General features: G+C 38.3%; 1 protein-coding gene across 3 annotated transcripts in view; it reads right to left on the reverse strand.

Annotated features, from left to right (window-relative positions):
• Positions 1–20,624, reverse strand: part of HECTD4 (HECT domain E3 ubiquitin protein ligase 4) — a 127,452-nt gene that overhangs the window by 63,402 nt on the left and 43,426 nt on the right. For all 3 annotated transcript variants that reach the window (XM_077835284.1, XM_077835283.1, XM_077835285.1), the window contains exons 9-19: positions 17,888–18,049; positions 17,667–17,780; positions 15,857–15,997; positions 15,236–15,468; positions 14,568–14,713; positions 11,176–11,246; positions 5,374–5,479; positions 4,535–4,655; positions 3,289–3,417; positions 1,979–2,103; positions 438–591 (exon numbers count right to left, since the gene is read on the reverse strand). In XM_077835284.1, the coding sequence (XP_077691410.1) occupies positions 438–591; positions 1,979–2,103; positions 3,289–3,417; positions 4,535–4,655; positions 5,374–5,479; positions 11,176–11,246; positions 14,568–14,713; positions 15,236–15,468; positions 15,857–15,997; positions 17,667–17,780; positions 17,888–18,049 (1,502 nt within the window). The remainder of the gene's footprint in view (positions 1–437; positions 592–1,978; positions 2,104–3,288; positions 3,418–4,534; positions 4,656–5,373; positions 5,480–11,175; positions 11,247–14,567; positions 14,714–15,235; positions 15,469–15,856; positions 15,998–17,666; positions 17,781–17,887; positions 18,050–20,624) is intronic.

The raw sequence follows: 20,624 nt of genomic DNA on the forward strand, positions 1-20,624 counted from the left end.
GCAGAGCCACCTGGCCACACCTCCATATAGTACGTAGGAGCTGGAAGGGGCTCATGCTTGCTGCTTCCTGAGAGCCGTGGGGAACGGGGTAAGCCTCTGACCCCCCTGAGCTAGAACGTATAAGGACTTGGTCTTTTCATACTAGATCTTAACATGTGTTTCCTTGTATGTGAACAACGCAAGGACAGCTTTGATCCAAAACAATAACAAGTGATTAGTTCTTATTACATTTTTATCAATCTTTGTATTGTGGAAGAACCCCACCAACAGCACAGCTCATTTTGGAGAGCTAATATAGATAACATTTCACCATTATTCTTTAGTCTTGATATTTTACCCTGGTATCCTTCATGAGAATACCACTTATAAATTTAAACACATAAATATTAAACTTGTTTTAAAAATCTATACTTCAATCCACTGTATAATGGCCATACCTGACTGGTATAAAGTACCAGCTGTACCAGCTGAGGCATCAGTGCATCGGCCATGGTTAGCGTCTGTAAATTTGGATGCATCAGAGACGTCAGTAATACCGGAAGCAGGTGACCAAGCATAGTAGCTTTGGTAACTTGTTCCAGGCCCTTTAACCTGCAACAAGAGTCAAAAGTGCACACTAACAATTCTTTTCATAGAATGCCACTACTATTTTTATTTAAAGAAATGAGTTTAATACCAAATCAGATTGCGTAAGTAAATGATTCAAAGTGCAGCAGAAAACTTTTATGTGCAAGTGTACTGAGAATATCTATTGTAATACGTACTGAACACTCCAGTGTCTCATAACATATACGATAAGATTCACAGTCTTTTCTGGTAAGCTCTTCCTATTTAGGAATGACAGTCCTAGAAGACTGTTTGGTGAATGATAATTAAATTCTTAATTTACTGTAGTGCCCAGAGACCCTGGTTGAGATCAAGGCACCCAATATACTATGCATTGTACCAACAAAGGCAGACGCAGGGCCCAGCCCACAACTCCTTACAATATAAAAGTGCTGTTAGGCATCTGAGTCTCCAAGACTACGTATGAGGAAAAAAACCACCAAAAACCTTGTCTGTACGTATGGAGAGCAGCCCCAAAAAAGGGATGTATTCCAAAAGACATAACACAGACCCTAAGGGTGCAAACACAATATGCAGCTCAAAGGCTAGAGTCTGAAACAGGATTTTTTCTAGAAAAGCCTTCTTCATTCTGGATATTTCAAATAACTTTTAGGCCTAACTCTTCCTTTTCCAAAATGGAGACATTTTCAAAACCCTTAAGATTTTGGGGAGTTTTTTGTTTTCCATTCCCAGCTTTCACTTCCTGCCTGAAGAAAGAGGGCAGAGGGTGCTGCTTGGATGATATATGAAGGATATTCGAGTAGCACTAAGGAATGTGACGGATATAAATGCTGCCGCCAAAGAGATCTTCAGACCCTAACCTACAGAAATTCTAGCAGGATGGATTCCAAAAGGATGTTGGCGATTAAGGTTGTTTCCATTTATTATAATGTTTATGATACTTAGTCAAGTAACTGGACTAACTATAGCGCTAAAGAGACTTTTATGATTTTCGAGTATCTCTGTTGATCTGTACATTATGTTAACACGACTGAAATCAATTTACGGAAAGCCCAATTCAAAGCTCTCCAAAGGAAGATTGCCTTAGGGATGCCAAAGGATAATTCATATTAAGAACAGGTTTCAGAGTAGCAGCCGTGTTAGTCTGTATCCGCAAAAAGAAAAGGAGTACTTGTGGCACCTGAGATTTATTTATTTATTTGAGCATAAGCTTTCGTGAGCTGCTCTTCATCGGATGCATATTAAGAAATAGCTCCTGCCCTTCAATAATTTGATTATTAAATTAAAAACAAAAATAAAGGGAGGTAAGAATTCTGATAGTATTAGTTTCCCTTTACTAAGCAAGCTGGTTCACACAATGGGCAGCAGCACACATATTTCAGGCTAAAAGTATGAATTCAGGTTGTCTTACCTCTGCTCTCTGTCAGAAATGTCGCTGTTTATAACAGCTATAGTGACCTGTTGCAGTATTTCTAAAACTTCATCACATCCAGTCAGGATTTGTGTAGCAAGAGCCAAAATACTGGTCTTTAGCTCCTAGGTACAAAATGTTATACAATAATACTTAAATTCCTAGACAATAAACAACTGACAACTGAACAAAATGATGGGTTTCCAAATTAAATAATGATAATGTGACCTGGCAACCCTATGGTAGTAGATTCATCCAAGACTTAAAATTGATTTGTAATGCTAAGCCCTAAAGTGCTGGGAGAAACTAGGTGCATTTTACAGGATGCACACGCAATTTCTAGGGAGGGAAGGAGTCCCCAGTCCAGAGTACTGCAGTGGTGATAGAATGCCCTAGAAGGTATGAGGATAACTGTAGAGAGAAACTGAACAATGAGAACATGGGTGAATAGTGAAAAAGACAGACAATAGTATTGAAACATTTAGAATTTACTCAATAAGCTTGAACATAAATGGCATTAGATAACAAGCATACAAATGCCTATCAAAAGCCGCAGACAGAAACAGCCCAATGACTTTAGCAATACAACTAGTAAGATTATGAGAAAAATTACAAAAACAACCTGAGCTTTGGGACAAAACTGACACTTATGTAATGACAGCACTACCCCAGCAGCAGTGTAAATGTAGTCACAATTTAGTAAACCTCAAATCAATGAAACCATCATAATCCCCCAACCTCACCTTTCCCCCAGCTCCCTCTGGGACAGGGAGAAAAGATGGGCCTAGCAGCAAGCTCTGAAGATTAGCAAAGTCATGCTGATAGAGATCAGGGGAAAGACCATTCCATTTTTAGTTAAAAAAACAGCAAAAATTTTGTGAGTGAAGTCAATAGTTACAGGAGGCCAAAATATCTTCTGAAAGCGGTAAGTTTACATATAAAAATCTCTAGAGTAGATGATGTCTAAAATTGTATTCCAAAGCTAGTCTAAATATGAAATTAAAAAAATACATGAAGTCCAGAAGACACCTACGTCCTTTAACAGCCAAGTCTGAAATGCCTTGACGCAGAATTTTAGAAGGGAAGTGCTGGCAGACTCTAACAATATAGTGTCAAATGAAACTATACAAAGAACAATCACAGATTCTAGCTGAAGTATGGGACAGTATTGACTTCCACTATGTAACTTCAACACAACAAAAACTGACAACACAAGTAGATTCTACCAGTAAGTTGCACTGCTGAAACATAAGAACTGTCAGAAGAACACTGGCCGTAGAAAGCATACTAGAATAAAACTCGGTGTTTACCTGTACCTTCAATGTCTCTCCCTGCAAGGAGCTGTCACTGTCATCATTTTCATCAGGTTTAATCAAAATAGTATTACTCAGAAGGTGGTTCTGTACAGCCATCAGATACCGCAAACATGAAGATGCAGCCTTTAATATAAATAAGCACATTTTATATTATCTGAACTCTTTAAATCAGACTTGGCACAGGCAATCCTTGTGCTTTTTCAAAGTATGAAAAAGGAAACAAACAGGGGAAAAAAGTACAAGAAAGACACACAATTCCTGTTACTGAACAAATTATTGTCACTGAGTTACATAGTCCTTGCTGAATCAGCAGAATCTCACTAATTCATACTGAAGGCTGGGAGACCAAGGTATTTAGTGAACTAATAAGTAGGTGAAACATTTAAAAAGAATGAAGCATCATAAAGCACTAAATTTGTTTCAAAAATGTAGTTGTAATTAAACACTAAATGTATGCGTATATGTTTTGAGTGTTTATAGTAAAGGTAATGAAGTCTTAACATGAGACCTCAACTGCAGAGCTCAAACATGAAATCTTTGGTGAAAGGAGACGCACAGTCTCTGGTGTGAGATTCGAGGAGTGCAGGTCAATGAAACTGAAATGAGAATTAGTAACTTTACTAACATAGTAAAGTACTGCAGTAAATCTGAAAACAACAGATCCCAAACCTCATCCCACTTATTATTTCCCCATTGCTGCAACCTCATGTTCTCCTACTCATTAACGGTTGTGCAAAAATATCTATGTAAATTTTTACTACTCAAAATTTCAGCTCTTTACTCATCTCCCAACTCTGAGCATACAGTATTCCTCTCTACTTGTATGCATAATTAAACACAACTCTAAAAGGCTCTCTCTATATTCTAATCCATTTTGTAAATCATTCTGTGAAACTTTGAAAGACCTTATACAAAAGTAAATGTTAAAATTGAAACAGTTTGCAAGATGCCAGGGAAAACGTATCAATATGTTAACCTGCTTTCACACTATTATACAAGATCAGTTTGTAATGGAAGTGTCCTGCCCCCTTTTCTATTCATGAGCATTTTAATTCAGTAATATTAATCAGGTTTTATTTTTGGAACAATATGTACTTAAAAACTCCCTCCCCTATTCCTTTTCAAGACTGCATTATTGTATTCATTACCCTTCTACATAAAAGGGAATGGGTGGCTGGAATCAAGAAATGAAAGAAAACTTAAGCAAATTGACTATTTTCAACAAATACATTTTACTTACAGGCACAGTTGAAAGAAGTCTTTGAAATTCATCTTTAGATACAGTTTGGCACTTGGTGATTAAGATGCAAGATTCTCGAACAACGATCTTGAGAATGTAGTGCAAAAGCTCATCGTTTAGTCTTTAAAAATGCAGGAAAGACATGAGAAGATGTCGATGATTTATAATTAAAGAAAATTAATGACTGATACATTCAACACACCTGAGAAGTCTTGACAAACCATATTACAAATTAGTTTACACTGACTGAATGACTGCATCAGAGATGCTCAAGCACTAATATGTTCAACCAAAGCACTCTGATATCAAAGATGTTTGAAAAATAAAATGTCTCTGACCACAGTATAATACAAGACAGATATAGCTCTGGCATGTTTAAAATATCAGTACATTCTGCATTCATTTTGCTCACTGTACCTCCAAAGAGTCCACATCAAGTGAAGCCTTCTTTTTTAATAAAAAGAAACCCCTTCCAAACGTCAATCTTTAAGTAAACATTAGAGCTTCTTGAGGGTGATAGTCTCAGTGCTGAAGAGTGACACTTAATAAAACGTCATCTGCTCTCATTTAACTATCAGGGAATTCACAAAAGTCTCCTCCAAACCACTTATGCAGTTCTACAGAAATTTCCAAAAGTTCCATAATACTTCAAACCACCAGGGGAATTCAGCGCTTTCAGCAAATGGTACAGTATGTACTCAAGGCTAGCATTAGCTCAAACTGCAGTAACAAAGGGAATGAGTTGTTTAGGCAGAAAGTAGCTCAGTTTACAATAATGCTGACAAGCCAAATGCACCTCAATACAAATTAACAGCGACAACTGTGTTATTTCACTTTACCTGTAATGATCGTCATCTTCACTTCCAAATCTGTTGTTCTGAAGCTGTTCAGCTAAGTTAGTAAGGATCACATCACGAAGTTGGGAGAGCCCACTATTTCTCTCTCCTACAATGGCAGAATATGAAAAATGTTGTAAAACAGCCTTCTTTAGATACATTTTATTAATTCATAAGGAATGTTGCTGGACATACACTTCTGACTAACAGTAACTATGCTTACAATTTATTGAGATTCTCCACAGACATATAAGCAGTTTGAGACTTACTGCATATATGCAGTACTGTTTTAAATTTTGAACGACTCACTGATTTAGTTGAGTGGAAGATACCACCACTGTGGTCGACAATGTAGCCTCTCTACACACATGTATATCAACATTTATGGTGTCTACTTTAAGATAAGGTATGATATGGACTTGTCAAGCGGTGCCGTTACCACAGAAATGGGGATAACGAATGACACCATCAACACATTAACATGACCACTCGGAAGTACTTGCATTCGTTTCTTTAATTTAAAGACGCTATGTATTATTTCAGGATATAACACTGGATTTCTTTGTGACCTCAATGCATCACAAGAATCTAAAAGGTAAAACAAAATCTAATAATCAATTTGTACAGGTATCATTGGGTGCATGGGATCCCAGTAATAAGTGAGTGTTGAGAGAATGTGGAATCGGTCAGCGCTACGCTTGGCTGATGCAGCAACTCATGGTGTCGGACGCCATCAGGTGGTCGAGGGACATCTACCTAGAACGCATCACCGGACATTGGCAATACCAGGACGGATGAGCTGGAGTGCTGATGAGAAGCGCAGTGGGGAAAGTAACTGAAATACTTTTCTCATGGATTCAGAGTAACAGCCGTGTTAGTCTGTATTCGCAAAAAGAAAAGGAGTACTTGTGGCACCTTAGAGACTAACCAATTTATTTGAGCATGAGCTTTCGTGAGCTACAGCTCACTTCATCGGATGCATACCGTGGAAGCTGCAGAAGACATTATATACACACAGAGACCATGAAACAATACCTCCTCCCACCCCACTGTCCTGCTGGTAATAGCTTATCTAAAGTGATCATCAAGTTGGGCCATTTCCAGCACAAATCCAGGTTTTCTCACCCTCCGCCCCCCCACACACAGGAGAGTGAGTTTGTGTGTGTTTGATGATGTCTCCAGCAGGAGAGTGAGCTTGTGTGTGGGGAGGCGGAGGGTGAGAAAACCTGGATTTGTGCTGGAAATGGCCCAACTTGATGATCACTTTAGATGAGCTATTACCAGCAGGACAGTGGGGTGGGAGGAGGTATTGTTTCATGGTCTCTGTGTGTATATAATGTCTTCTGCAGCTTCCACAGTATGCATCCGATGAAGTGAGCTGTAGCTCACGAAAGCTCATGCTCAAATAAATTGGTTAGTCTCTAAGGTGCCACAAGTACTCCTTTTCTTTTTTCTCATGGATTGTATTTTCCAACTGGACAATCTACCCTAAATGCTCAATTACTGAGGGACAATCTACATTCATTCCTATATTTGCTTTCTACAACCAACTCTCCGTATAACTTTTCATTAGTGATGTACCCGAGTATTCGGATTCTAATATCTAAACTGTATTGTTAAATTTATTCACCTTAATTTGGGTTATTGCTGATTATGCACTATATGTATCTTATGACTTTTTAAAACAAACTTTGTATTGTGGATAATCCGATGTACAGACACTCTCTTCTTAACTTGTGTATTATATAATTTTTTTTTTTTTTTTAGCACTAGTGACATTTTTAGTTATCATCATCATCATCTTGTTCATCATTATGATCTCTGTCAAGAGTGAGTGGGTTACCATACTCACTTTACTGCCTTGGCATGTACATAGGTCTATGCAGGGAAGATTGTCCTGGCTACAGACAGTTGACTCTTTAGTGACCCAGTGACTTGTCCTTTTTGATGCAGTAACAAAGGGAATGAGTTGACTGAGAGTAGATTGAGGCACAAGCAATTCAGGTCTCTATAGATCTTTTCTTTCTTGGTCTGACTGCAGCACTGCTACCAACTTCCTTACTTCCAAAACTGTGGCTTGTCCAGCACTCTCTTCCAATTTGGCAAGATCTTTTAAGTGGTAAGGTCCCTTTGTTTTGACAACATTAAACAATTTTTTTCTGAGCACCAAATCGGGATGACACAGTCATCTTGTTAATGTGTACAATAGGAAGTATTCAGAGTAGCAGCCGTGTTAGTCTGTATCCACAAAAAGAAAAGGAGGACTTGCGGCACCTTAGAGACTAACAAATTTATTTGCGCATAAGCTTTCGTAAGCTACAGCTCACTTCATCGGAAGTATGTGCATCACAATTTGCATGCACGGGTATGAAGCAACGCTTGTCAGTTGTGCTGGTAATGGTATCTGTTTCAATCCGCACATTATCTATATGTTCCATTCTTGGAAAGTAGAGAACAGCAAGGATCAAAACAACTGTATCACGTGACCTAATTACTACAGTGTCTTTGATACAAATGCCATACTGGTACATACAACATGCAGAAGCATCCTTCTGTCCACTTCCACTTGAGGACTGTGCAAGTCCTGGGCTTCTTCAATACCTCTACTGGCAATGGACTTTGCTCCTTCACCACTGGAAAAGCCTCAGTCAAGAAGGAGTGTTTCTGTTGGGTGTGCTCCTACACACACAGGTAGATTTTGAACCATAAACTCAGAGGAATTTTACAAGTGACTGCTTACTGGATGTCAACTTTAGAAACTTTTTCCACTGAGGCACAGGATGTCTACCAATCGCCTGGTATTTCTTGCATCCATCTTTAAATCCTGTCCAGCGCTGTCTTTCTGCAGTTTTTCACAGAAAGTTTACCCACAAAAACTTATGCCCAAATAAATCTTAGTTTTTAAGGTGCCACCGGACTCTTCGTAGTTTTCACAGAGTTACTGTTGTCATATCTGTCACAGACTTCGATTACAGAATTAGCTTTGTCAAATCCTTTTTGGAGCTGCCTCAAATATTCAGCAGCCCATTCATCAAATGTGTGGAACTTGTCTTCAGTCATCATTTGTATGACAGCTATGGCATCTTGGATGTACACTGTGGTTTCTTTGTTCCATGCTCTTAGCTCATGAATTATTCCAGCTTGATTTTACAGCTGATACCCTAATTCAGCTTTGTCTGTTCTTCTCATTGTTCCATCAGTGGGACAAAGGCACAGGTCTTATTGGCTGACTAAGAACAGTTCCCATTGAAACATCATCACTGCATCTTGCGAAGGACAAGGCTCTGTGGAAAACTAGTATCTAATGTGACTGTCCCTCCCTTGCCAGACTTAAATTTGTTCTTCTTGGCCATGTCAGCAAGTATTTTGATGCCAGATTTCTTGATTGGGCAGCTGAAGAAGCTGTCTCTCTTCAGAATCAAGTGCACCTCTCACAAATCTCTCCATTTGTTCTTCACCAACATCTGCTATTTTCAGTAGAGCTCCCATACAACTGATGTTACATGCAGTTTAGTAGATATTTTGATAAGCATCCTTGGATGTACTTCAAGGTCAAATGGGTTTGTCATGTTGTTGATGACATGGTTGGTAAGAGAACATAAGAATGGCCATATTGGGTCAGACCAAAGGTCCATCCAGCTCAGTATTCTGTCTACCGACAGTGACCAATGCCAGGTGCCCCAGAGGGAGTGAACCTAATAGGTAATAATCTAGTGATCTCTCTCCTGACATCCATCTCCACCCTCTGACAAACAGAGGCTAGGGACACCATTCCTTACCCATCCTAGCTAATAGCCATTAATGGACTTAACCTCCATGAATTTATCCAGTTCTCTTTTAAACCCTGTTATAGTCCTAGCCTTCACAACCTCCTCAGGTAAGGAGTTCCACAAGGAGTTGACTGTCCGCTGAGTGAAGAAGAATTTCCTTCTTTTGTTTTAAACCTGCTACCAATTCATTTCATTTGGTGGCTCCTAGTTCTTATATTATGGAAACAAGTAAATAACTTTTCCTGTAACATGCTCTTCATCCCTCTTCAGGTGCAGAGGCAAGGACTTGTTTGCGGACTTAGTCTTCATTACTTCTTGTTAGGACACTTCTTTCTCTCATAGCTTTTGCATATTCATAATATGAAGCTGTGTATTGTCATCTCTAACTCTAATACTTGCCTATGCATACGTGTAACTGAATTAAAAGCTAGTTTCCAGAATATTTCAAAGGCTAGTACTGCATGCATAGGCAATTACAAATTAAAACCTTCTACCAGGCAGACTAGATGCTACATTGTATGTACAAAATCTTACAAATGGCAAAGCGATTTGATCATTGTGATCGTTCCCTTCTATTCGACATTGGTGAGGTCTCATCTGGAGTACCGTGTCCAGTTTTGGGCCCCACACTACAAGAAGGATGTGAAAAAATTGGAAAGCATCCAGCAGAGGGCAATAGAAATGAGTAGGGGGTTGGGGCACATGGCTTATGAGGAGAGGCTGAGGGAACTGGGATTGTTTAGTCTGCGGAAGAGAAGAATGAGGGGGGATTTGATAGCTGCTTTCAACTACCTGAAAGGGGGTTCCAAAGAGGATAGATCTAGACTGTTCTTAGTGGTAGCAGATGACAAAACAAAGAGTAACGGTTTCAAGTTGCAGTGGGGGAGGTTTAGGTTGGATATTAGGAAAAACTTTTTCACTAGGAGGGTGCTAAAACACCAGAATGAGTTACCTAGGGAGGTGGTGGAATCTCCTTCCTTTGAGGTTTTTAAGGTCAGGCTTGACAAAGCCCTGGCTGGGATGGTTTAGTTGGGGATCGGTCCTGCTTTGAGCAGGGGGTTGGACAAGATGACCTCCTGAGGTCCCTTCCAACCCTGATAGTCTAGGATATTACGAATTCACATACATTTATATCTATCCACTACACAGTACAAACTGTGGGCACACAATCTACTGCTACTGGTGCACAACCTTCAGAGAGAGACTGATCTGGTCAGCAAATTTCAGTTCTAAATATAGAGAACGATTAACATCACTTGTGACATATTTTGACAAATAAGAATATGCAATGTGAAAACAATTCATGTTAGTATATTGCAAAATGTTGGTATTCACCATTTTTGCCACATGCTAAACAGCTTCATAATTTCTGGGGAAAATAAATACTTGCCCATGTAAAACCAATACGAATATTTTACTACGTTGTCATTTGGTAGCTTTTACCAATAAACACCACATTAAGATACTGAAATTAACGTAAACAGTAAAAACTGTAGTCAGTCATGTTGCAATGTTTCTGGAAGTGCGGGGCAAAAATGACACACAATTTGCGTAACACTGGTTCACCTCACCTACAGATTTAGGACACCACTTGACAGTTCCACATCGTCCCTCATCTACACATACATAAAATAATTTTTCAAATGATATACAGTGGGGATGTGTGTAAGATGAGGGCCCTTTCTGAGGAATTGCTGCATACCTGTTAGGTACGATATTCAGGCTAGACAAAGTACATTATGAATAGTGTCAAAACAGATTTGTAAACCTTTCTAGTTTTAAGTTAGACCTTGCCATTACTCTGATACAGTGTTTCACCTTCCCCACACATCCAGACAAAGCACTGAGAACTTAAAAACATTCTATAACTTCCAGGGAAGTGTTAGTTTATGATAGTCTAACATTCAACCACTTTCCTGAACTTCTTTAATCCCAGAAATAAAAACTACTAACAGGAAAAAAGACAAAACCGCCCTCTCTCTGCTTAGTTTTTAAATTAAAAAAATTATTCTCCAGAGTATCAATAAAAACTCACCTTCCGTCAAGACCAACTTAAGTAAGTTATTAATTTCCACTTCTCCAGGATATAGGATATTTAAGCCAGAGCTAAAAAAAAAAAAAAGGGTGGGGTGGGGAGAAGAGGGGAAATCAAAAGTCAAATTTAACATTTGTTTATAATGAGTGACAGGAAAATAGTTCCATTATAAACATGGGAAACAGAACATTAAAAATTTGGAACTTACAATTGTATAGCTATCACCCTTAGAATTATTCTATATGGTTGCCTGAATTTTTATAAAAAGACATTTTTATACTAAGGAAAGACATCCAACATATCTTAACATTTAGATTAATTTGTCATAGAATTGCAAATTCTTCCTCTGTGATTTCTGCTAATCAAATAATTTTTGTTGAATAAGCAGAGGATTTCCCCCCTCAGAACCATCTGCTCCCTCCTGACAAATCCTACAGTGAAGTCATCATTGTAACATACGATAGCACAGTCATTTCTGTAACAAACAGACCAATGTCAAACACAGGATGACAGCTTTACTGCAAATCCAAGCAGAATTGCTGCTTTCTCCCTGTCTCCACCAGCGCTAATCAAATATCTGAAATAAGAGCTATAGGAAATGAAAGCCAGTAGCCAAGAACTTTTACTGGTATTAACTCCTTTAACCTCATTAACCTTTGACCCATTATGGAAATCCTTCTTTAAACTAAACAGGGAGCCAGAAGTACAGTAGTGTTGGAACCGCACTGCTATAGATACACCTCGAAATAAGTGGTCTTTTCCACTCCTTTAATAGTTTGTCCCCTCTGCATAAATTATTCACCATATCAAGGGTAAGAGACCATCCTTGTGCACAGGCATGTGCTCCTGATTGCTTATAGCAGTGGTCTCCAAACTTTTTTGATCTCGCACCCTTATCAGTAAAAATTTTTTGAGCACGCACCCCCAATATATGTATATTTATGTATAACTTATAGACATGTACTACTGTACTATTACGTAAATTATAAAACACACACAAAAACAAATTAAAAACGATGAGATAAAGATGAAAAACAATATTTTTAAAATAATTTTTTTTATTTATTAACGGTACAAAAAACCTTTTTGCTGTCACTAAAAAAAATTATTAATAATAATATTTTTAGTGGGAGCAGTGTGATTGAATATGCTTTACTATTTTTGAAAATCTTGGTTTAACACTTTGTGATACAGCAGGCGCTCAGGGTGGGGGTACGGGGTCTGGGAGGGAGTTAGGGTGTGGGAGGGCGCTCAGGGCTGGGGCAGGCAGGAGGTGCAGAGCACTTACCTGGAGCAGCTCCTGTTTGGTGCAGGGGTGTGCGCAGTGCTTCTGGGAGCTGCCTCCCCAACCCGGGCAGGGCCACCCGGAACGCAGGAGCTTTAGGGGCTTCAGGGCCTTGGGCTAAAGGAGCCCCGGGGCCCTGGCCTGCACTCTAAAGCCCCTTTCGGAATGCAGCCCCGAGAGCATGGGCCGGAGGACTCAGGAGGAGCAGGGGCAGCCGCGCAGCCAGCGGCCGGAGAGAAGCAGCGCCTTCCCCTTCAAAGCGCCGCTTCTCTCTGGCCAGCTTTGAAGGGGAAAGTGCTGCTTCTTTCCGGCCGTCAGCAGCGCGGCTGCCCCTGCTCATCCATGGGCCGGAGGACTCAGGGCCGCCCCACCTCCCCCCCCTTTATTTTTTCCCTCCTGCGGTGCTCCTCCTGCTGCGCCCCCCACAATCGATTGTCTTGCGCACCCCACTTTGGAGACCACTGGCTTATAGTGTTAAAGGAGCTACTATATGGACATGTTTTACCTTATTAAATGTGTCTCATACCAAACATAAGTGTGTGGTCTACTGTTCATTTTACAAGAGTGAACTGGAGCCAAGATTTCTGCAGTTTTTTCCCCAACTCAGTCTCTGACCCAAGACTGATCACAGTCAAGTCACTTTGAAATGTAGACTTAGAATAGCCATCACCACATGGAGATTCTACATTTCATAGTACCTTACAACACAATTTATTTAACTCAAAATTTAAGTCAGAAAATATGAACCTCAAAGTTAACTTGGAATTTATTATTTTACTACAATAAGAAGAAATCCTTCCTGAACATTACAGATCTGCTCCTTTGCTTACATAAGATACAATGCTTTAAAATATTTGCTGACCAAAAACAATGAATCTAGTCAAATACTGTAACAACTACTTAACTGTTGTTCTATCAATATCCGCAGTAAACACAGTCAGCAGCATATATAAAACCTGAAAAGATGGCCTTCAAACCAAACACGTACTACTATTCTCTAGTGCATTTAAATGGCTGTGTACATTTTGTAACTTAGTGGTTTATAAGAAAGGCACACAGGTTGATCTTTGGAAGATTTTGTTCTCAAGCTTTGGAACATTTCCCACTTGAAAGCAGATTTGCAATCTGTGATTAGGTTACCTGAGACAACATTATTTGCCCTTGAGATGCACATTTTCTGATTCTCTTGATACACAATTGCATTTTTTCCACTTTATTGTCCTCTACTTGGTCACTCTGCTGTCATGACAAACCACAGAAAGGTTTCACAGCTTGTAGCTCAGGCTCTGTGACACTGCTCCCTCAGCACTACTGCCTAGTGTGCTGGGGAGCTGAAGCATCTGTTAGGTGCTGATGCCGCAACACAAAGACACTGGGCTCTCCCCATCCCAGGACTCCTATACATCACAGGTTTCTCATCCCTAAACACAAGTCTCCTGCCACCCCAAGCCACCTGGATACCCTTGCAACCCATTTCATACTTTTCCAAAATCATCCTCAACCTATAGCATCCCCAAACCCCACTCACTTCACTTGTCCCCACACTCCTGTTCACCCCCCCCCATACACACACAAAAAAACCTCAAATCTGCTTTCTGAAACATTGCTCTAACCACCATCATTTACATAGATTCTTTCACCCCAAAGCATATATAAACCACACACACAAACACACTACACCCGTCACTGAATGCAGACAACTCTTGGGTGAAACATGACAGCTATGTAACACCATACTCCTGATTAGGTTAAAAGAAAAAGAAATAAAGTGTAGCCAGTAGGAACTGCAGGAGCAATTTAAAGTAGGCATAATGTAGTTATTGCATACTGCATCACCATCACCACTTAATATAACATCTTGCATTTTTCTTCCCCTCCAAACCAACCAAATTTGCAAGATCTGATCATATTTATCTAAAATTTGCCAAAGGCATAGTTTACACACAAAATCCTGGATTCTTATAATAAAGTTCAGATTAGCTGTATTTTTAACTTGAATGTCTCAGTGTACTAAGAAATAAGAAATTACATTCAGGTTATGATTTTTCATAACTATCTTTAAGATCTTAGTTTCACTTTGTTTTGACAAAGTAACATTGGTATTTACCTGATTGCTAGACAGACCTCCTTCTGAATTTCAGGGCAAATCTGGCTCTTTGGTGCCATCAGTAACTGCCAAAGTAAAAGGCCAGACCTTCTAATAATGTCTCTATTTCTCTCAGTTTGGGGGCTGAAGAAAAATTTAAAAACCACCTACAAAAAACAATAGTTATAAAATACAGCAATATTAAAAACAAATTTCTTCTCTACTCAAGGCAAGTGCTTCATACAGGAAAGCACCTATAACATAGTGGCTCAAATGGAAGCAGAGTTAGGCCAACTTTAAACATTTTTATGGCCAACACTCTAAATAATTTCTCCAAGGTTGCTCAAAGTTGGTGGTAGTCAGGAATTGAACCCAGATCTACTGAATCTGTGATCAGTGTCTTAACAAAAACTAGACAAACCACCCTTGTCCTTGAGCAAATAACTTAACCTCTCTGGATCTTATCCAATTTGTAAAACATAGATGAGAACTCAAAGAGGTCTAATTTTAGGTTATAACACATTCTAGAAATGCAAAATAAGAAGTTATCTCTAGGTTAATGTCCATTAGCTCTTCTCCACTCAACACAAAGTCACCATTCATTTAAAAAAAGGCTTACTTGCTGGTCTGCATTCTTAAAGTCTCCTTTACAGAGTTAATTTTAAAATATATTTAAGATTTGTTTATACCTGAAAGACAACAAGGATGCAGCGTATAATGCAAGTATCTCCATTCACCATAGCTTTCTCCATGATGTCGCAAATACTGCTGAGATGGTGTGCTTCAATTGGATGTTGTTTGCCCAAAAAATTTGTTATTGGGAGATTGTTACTGGCTGCAAGCAGATTTAGTTGGTGTATGCACATGGCACCAACGTGGTGCAGTAACTGGTTGATAACCTCATTTGTGGTTATAGCATCTCCTGAAAGAAAAAAAAATAAATGACCACACTTCTCTCTATGAACACAGAGGTGAATATATCAAGTTTACATTCATTTTTAAAATATGTTATGAAACCATCATTAGCATCACTGAAATTCTGCAGCACTTCAGAGCTATCGTCTGCATTAAAGGTAAGAGATTTCTGTTCAAGTTTTTAAAAGTGTTAAAGGCAGAAGTCAGAAAACCAATAAACATGCACAAAAAAAAGCTTTTTTCTTATCTTCAATAACGATCAAGTAATTTTGTAATATGCTGTAACTAATCTTGTGGCTTTCTAAAGAAAGTATGTTCAGTGCTTTATGTGAGTTTCGACTATGTTAATCTCATATTTTACTTACACTTATGCAAAGTGCTGACTATATGCTCACCTCTGGGCTCTGTGATGATATGACTAACTCCCAGCCTCTGACAGACATAATGGAATGCTTGGTTTCCAGGATTACACCATTGATCAATATAGTCATTAGAGCACGTCCATATCATGTTATTCATAGTATCATAACATGCACCTGAAGAGAGAATATACAAAAAAAGAGTCAATATAGTTTTTATTTATTAAAAAGTTGTCTGATGATAGTATTTTCTATTAGAATTTTTTCTTGGAAAGCAATTCAAACATTGCTATATCAGATGTGGATTTAATGTGTTTTCTAAAGTTAACTCAATTACATTATGTGACACATCAAGGTGCTTAAGGATAAGGGTTAAGAATAACAGTCTTTTAAAGCAAATTTCTTAATGTGGTTAGTGCAAACCCCTCATGCGCCAACAAATAAATGCCTTAAGTGCTATATTTAGTATTCCTCAGTGTCCTTATCACTCAAATTGCTTGCTACCAATTAGTCATCTGGCTGAAATGCTGGGGCTAGCATCTTATGCTTAGGGGTCGGCACCACCATGTTGCGCAACGGACACTTGACAAAATTACCGTACTTCGTGACGGACATGGGGGGGAGGTGGTTGTGTCATTCAAGATTTTTAAAAGTTACCACGGACCTCAAAATTTTTACCCCTTGCTTATGCTGCTGTTCAAGAAAAATTGGTAAAGCAGTTTCAAATACTTTAGCTATCTCTATTCATAATTAATTGCATTTGTTTTGAATTTAATAGCCTTGCTGTTACCATTTTGGCAGGTTATTTATAGAGCTGGTGGCATGTATGGTGCTGTGCAACTGGTGAAGAGTGGTAAGCAAATAGACATCTTCCCTGAGGAGCCTACAAGTGGGCACAATAGATCGAAAAAACAAGAATGGCGTGAGAGCGTCATAGCTGGATCTTGAGAAATTATAAGAAGGAGAGAGAGGAAAAGTATGAACTTGGCACTATCCCCACTGCATGAGATTGCAGAAAATTCTTCTATAGGCTTGTCTAGACTAGGATAGAAGATATTTAAGCACATTTCAAAACTCAAGGGTAGACTGGACTAGTAGTATTGTGACAGACATTAAGCGGATTGAGGTGAACCTTCAGCTTGATTGATTAGCATGTTAAAATACTCCTAGCCCTGTCTGCGCTAGAGTTTCAAAACATGTTGGTCAAAGTATTTTAGCGAACATTTAAAAAAATTATACCTTTGATCCTTGTCAACGTGAGTCCTATATAGATCCTAGTTAACATTTTAATTAAGCATTGTTTAAAACCCTGTTGGTACCTAGCGTAGCTGGTGTTTAACAATTTATTCCTATTGTATTTTGTATCATTCTGACTATTGAGCTGGCAGAAGTAATACAAGTCCAGAATGCAAATGCAAGTGCAGCTGTGAAAACCAAAGTCACAGGGAAATAAGAAAATATAAGCAGAAATCTTCCTGGTTAATACATTTATTTTTTAAAGTGAAGATAGGAAAGTTCAAATCTTCTAAACACTGACTCTTTCTTTTAAGAATTTGTAATACAAAGGATATTTAAAAAATCTTCCAAGTTCTCTCCACCTAGGGTAAATACCTCTTCTCACTCTCTAGAAGAGAGAGTGCGCCTTCAAAATTTGCAAACCAAAGCATAAGAAATCAGGAAAAAACCTCTCTTTAGAATTTTCACATCACATTTTTTAAGTTGTAATTTTATTTATTTAATTTTACAAAAGAAAGTGGAAGTTACTGTAAATTGAAAGAAATAATTTAGAAAATAGAGATTACTATCTCTAATACTGAATGTCCCTAAAAATAAATGTATTTCTTACCAAGTCCTGGTATTAGGGCACCACGTCCAAGCGAACTTCCTGCGGCATCAATGAGATCCGCTCGGCTTGTGAACTGCCCATCTGAAATATTGTATACCAAGCTAGAAGCAAGAACTTTAAAAAAAATAAATCTTAAATTAATTTCTCAACAGTTTAAAATATGATAAAAAAGAGAGTCTCTGAAATCTGCTGTAAAGATAACAAAAAAGCCAACAACTTACTTTTCAAAGATGACAAACCACTTGTCCCACCAAACAGTGATCGTGTCGCAGAGCTGCCTGACCCACCTGGAGGTGGGACCAACATCACCAAATATGTTCCACATGTGTACATTGGAGTCTTTCGTAACATTTTTAGTGGTAGCCCACAACTAGTGTTAGCAGCTGAAATGTTAAATAAAGCAATGAATCAAACAATTAGTAAGATATAGAGAGCAAGCAAGACAGAAGTCCTAAATACAATCTATTTTGGAGTTTAAATAAATCCATCAGAAATACTGATAAATCTAACATTTTTGCAGCCTTTGGAAGTTACTTGTGGGGCTGGCCAGTGGACTCTAAAGATTCCCCCCCTCATTAGGAGATAATTCCTCAGAGGGCATGCACGGTGTCAGTGGCATTTTAAAATATAATTTGAATAAAACAATCTTTAAATATGAATACAAATAAGAAGCCCTAGTTTCCATAATGACGACAACAAAAACATCAGAAAAAAATCTAAAAGCTAATAGAAAGTATAAAATACAGAGAAGCAAACAAAAATCTGCCCTAAGGATGTCTAAGATGGCAAAATATCACGAGCAACATTTTAAAGCCCAAGGAGTTTTAAGACGAGAGGCCCTCTGGGATTCACTACCACTTTTTAATCCCTTGAAATCCCCCTACCCTGTCCCATATCCATTAAATCATGGTGATCTAGCCTCCAGCCAAAGCTGATCAACACTGCTCTGAATACTGACTGTTCAAGAGGAACCCATATTTTATTTTTCTGAAGCACTCCTATTCACTACTAGGCAACAAAGTTTTTTCAAGATCTCCATTATACCTCTTTCCACTCCCTGTAACAATCTAAAGGGTATGTGCAAAAACACTAGGAAAATATTTGCAGTGGTGTAAATATACATTCCACTGGTTAGAGTATTTTCTTAATTTAGGAACTTATAACAACATGTAACTGGATACATGAGATATTTTAAAATCCATATGCATACAGTAATCTCATCACTAGTCAGTGAACCCAGGGTTCCAGGTTATTTAATGCATATTTGAAGAAAGGAAGAGAACTATTCAAGACATACACGTAGAAAGTTTGTCCAGAAAAGGAACTTTAAAAAAATCCCCAGAATGCAAAGAAAGTGATCAGTACACTACTCAAACACCCTGTCTAAACTAAAGTGAAACTAATATAGTAGTTTCAATAAAGTCATAAAGAATAGTAATACTGTAATATATAAACAATCAGTATACCAATAACCATGTCACACATATTTGCTATTTCACCAATAATGAAGAGGTACGCCAGAAGAGTGCCCAAAAAGCAATTCCAACAGTGCTACAGTGTGAAAAGAGTACTCGATGAGTTCTTTGAAGGGGAATTGGACCACCTGTTTATTGATGTCCCAAACAATATGGTTATCACACTGGAGTATCCCTCACCTCAATATGAGTTTACACAAGTATAATGAAATTTCATAACACACACAGTCACTGGCATAAAAAACTAAGAATATGATTAACAATTTCTACACCCAACAGAAATGTTAAAGTTCATTTTGAGAGGCTGTGATAGGACACTTACTGGAAACTGATTTAGCATTTTCTGAAGTATCCTATTCATAGTAAGGATTAATGATGCCAGAAGAAAATAATTCACCACACTATTGTTACAGGTTTGTCAATGGTTCGATATAAGCCTTTATTTATAGCCCAAAAATGAAACATCTTCTGAAGAAAAAGATCCTTTTGGATTTCTTGGAAAATTTTTAAGGCCTCTAAATATTGTCTCAATGTACTACTAATGCCATTTTTAAAGCCTTATGACATCACTTATGCATCTAGCCTCCCTTCATTTTCCTCTATCTTCATCTCATTGGCAATTCCATAACCGCCCCCACGCACAAGCTCACAATCCTGGAGTTATTTTTACTCTTCCTTCATTTTCTCCCCACGTCAAATCTACCATAAAATCCTGTCAGTTTTCTTTCTATATCATCTCCAAAATCAAAGCTTTCCTCTCTACACCCCCTACCAAAACTCTGGCCCACAATGTCATCTTTGGTCTCCATGAAAATCATATGACCCTCCTCAAATCAATTCAGAATTGATCTGCTAAACTCCTCTTGGTTGCCACTCCAATCTCCTTCTGCTTCTCCTCAAACCCCTTCATAAGCTGTACCCCCCAACCCCCATATCGAAGACGGTATCTTGGTCATTTAAGGACAAAAAACAACAACAAATAATCACTTAACCATGGGGTTGACAATAAAATTAGTTTTCTGGGAGGGTAATCAAGTCAGTTTTGTCTGACATACCACTCCCATAATCTTGGGATTAGTTTTATTTTTGGACATTCAGTTTTCCTATAGACCTTTCGGAAACGTAGAATTAAATAGAATTGAGGAGCTACCCGACTAAAATCAAAGTATTACGAGATCTTCAATGAAATAAGTTTAACCAAAATCTAGGAAAGCTTTACAAGTTATGGCTGATGAATTTTTCTTTTTAATCCAATTAAAGGAGTTTATAACAACATTGAGACAAAGGGATTGGGATGGCTGTAAATATCATTCAAGATCAATCTGCAGTACAAATTAATTTGATCTTTACCCTACTTTTCTACAATTCCTACATTTAAAAAATGAAAACCCTCATGCTGAAATATTTAAATCGCTTCTCAATCAAAATTTGCATTTTATATACTGCAGTATGTTATGTTGAATGTAAAAGAAATCTAAGGAAC

The sequence above is a fragment of the Eretmochelys imbricata genome, chromosome 15 (assembly GCF_965152235.1).
Source record: "Eretmochelys imbricata isolate rEreImb1 chromosome 15, rEreImb1.hap1, whole genome shotgun sequence".
Classification (NCBI taxonomy): Eukaryota; Metazoa; Chordata; order Testudines; family Cheloniidae; genus Eretmochelys; species Eretmochelys imbricata.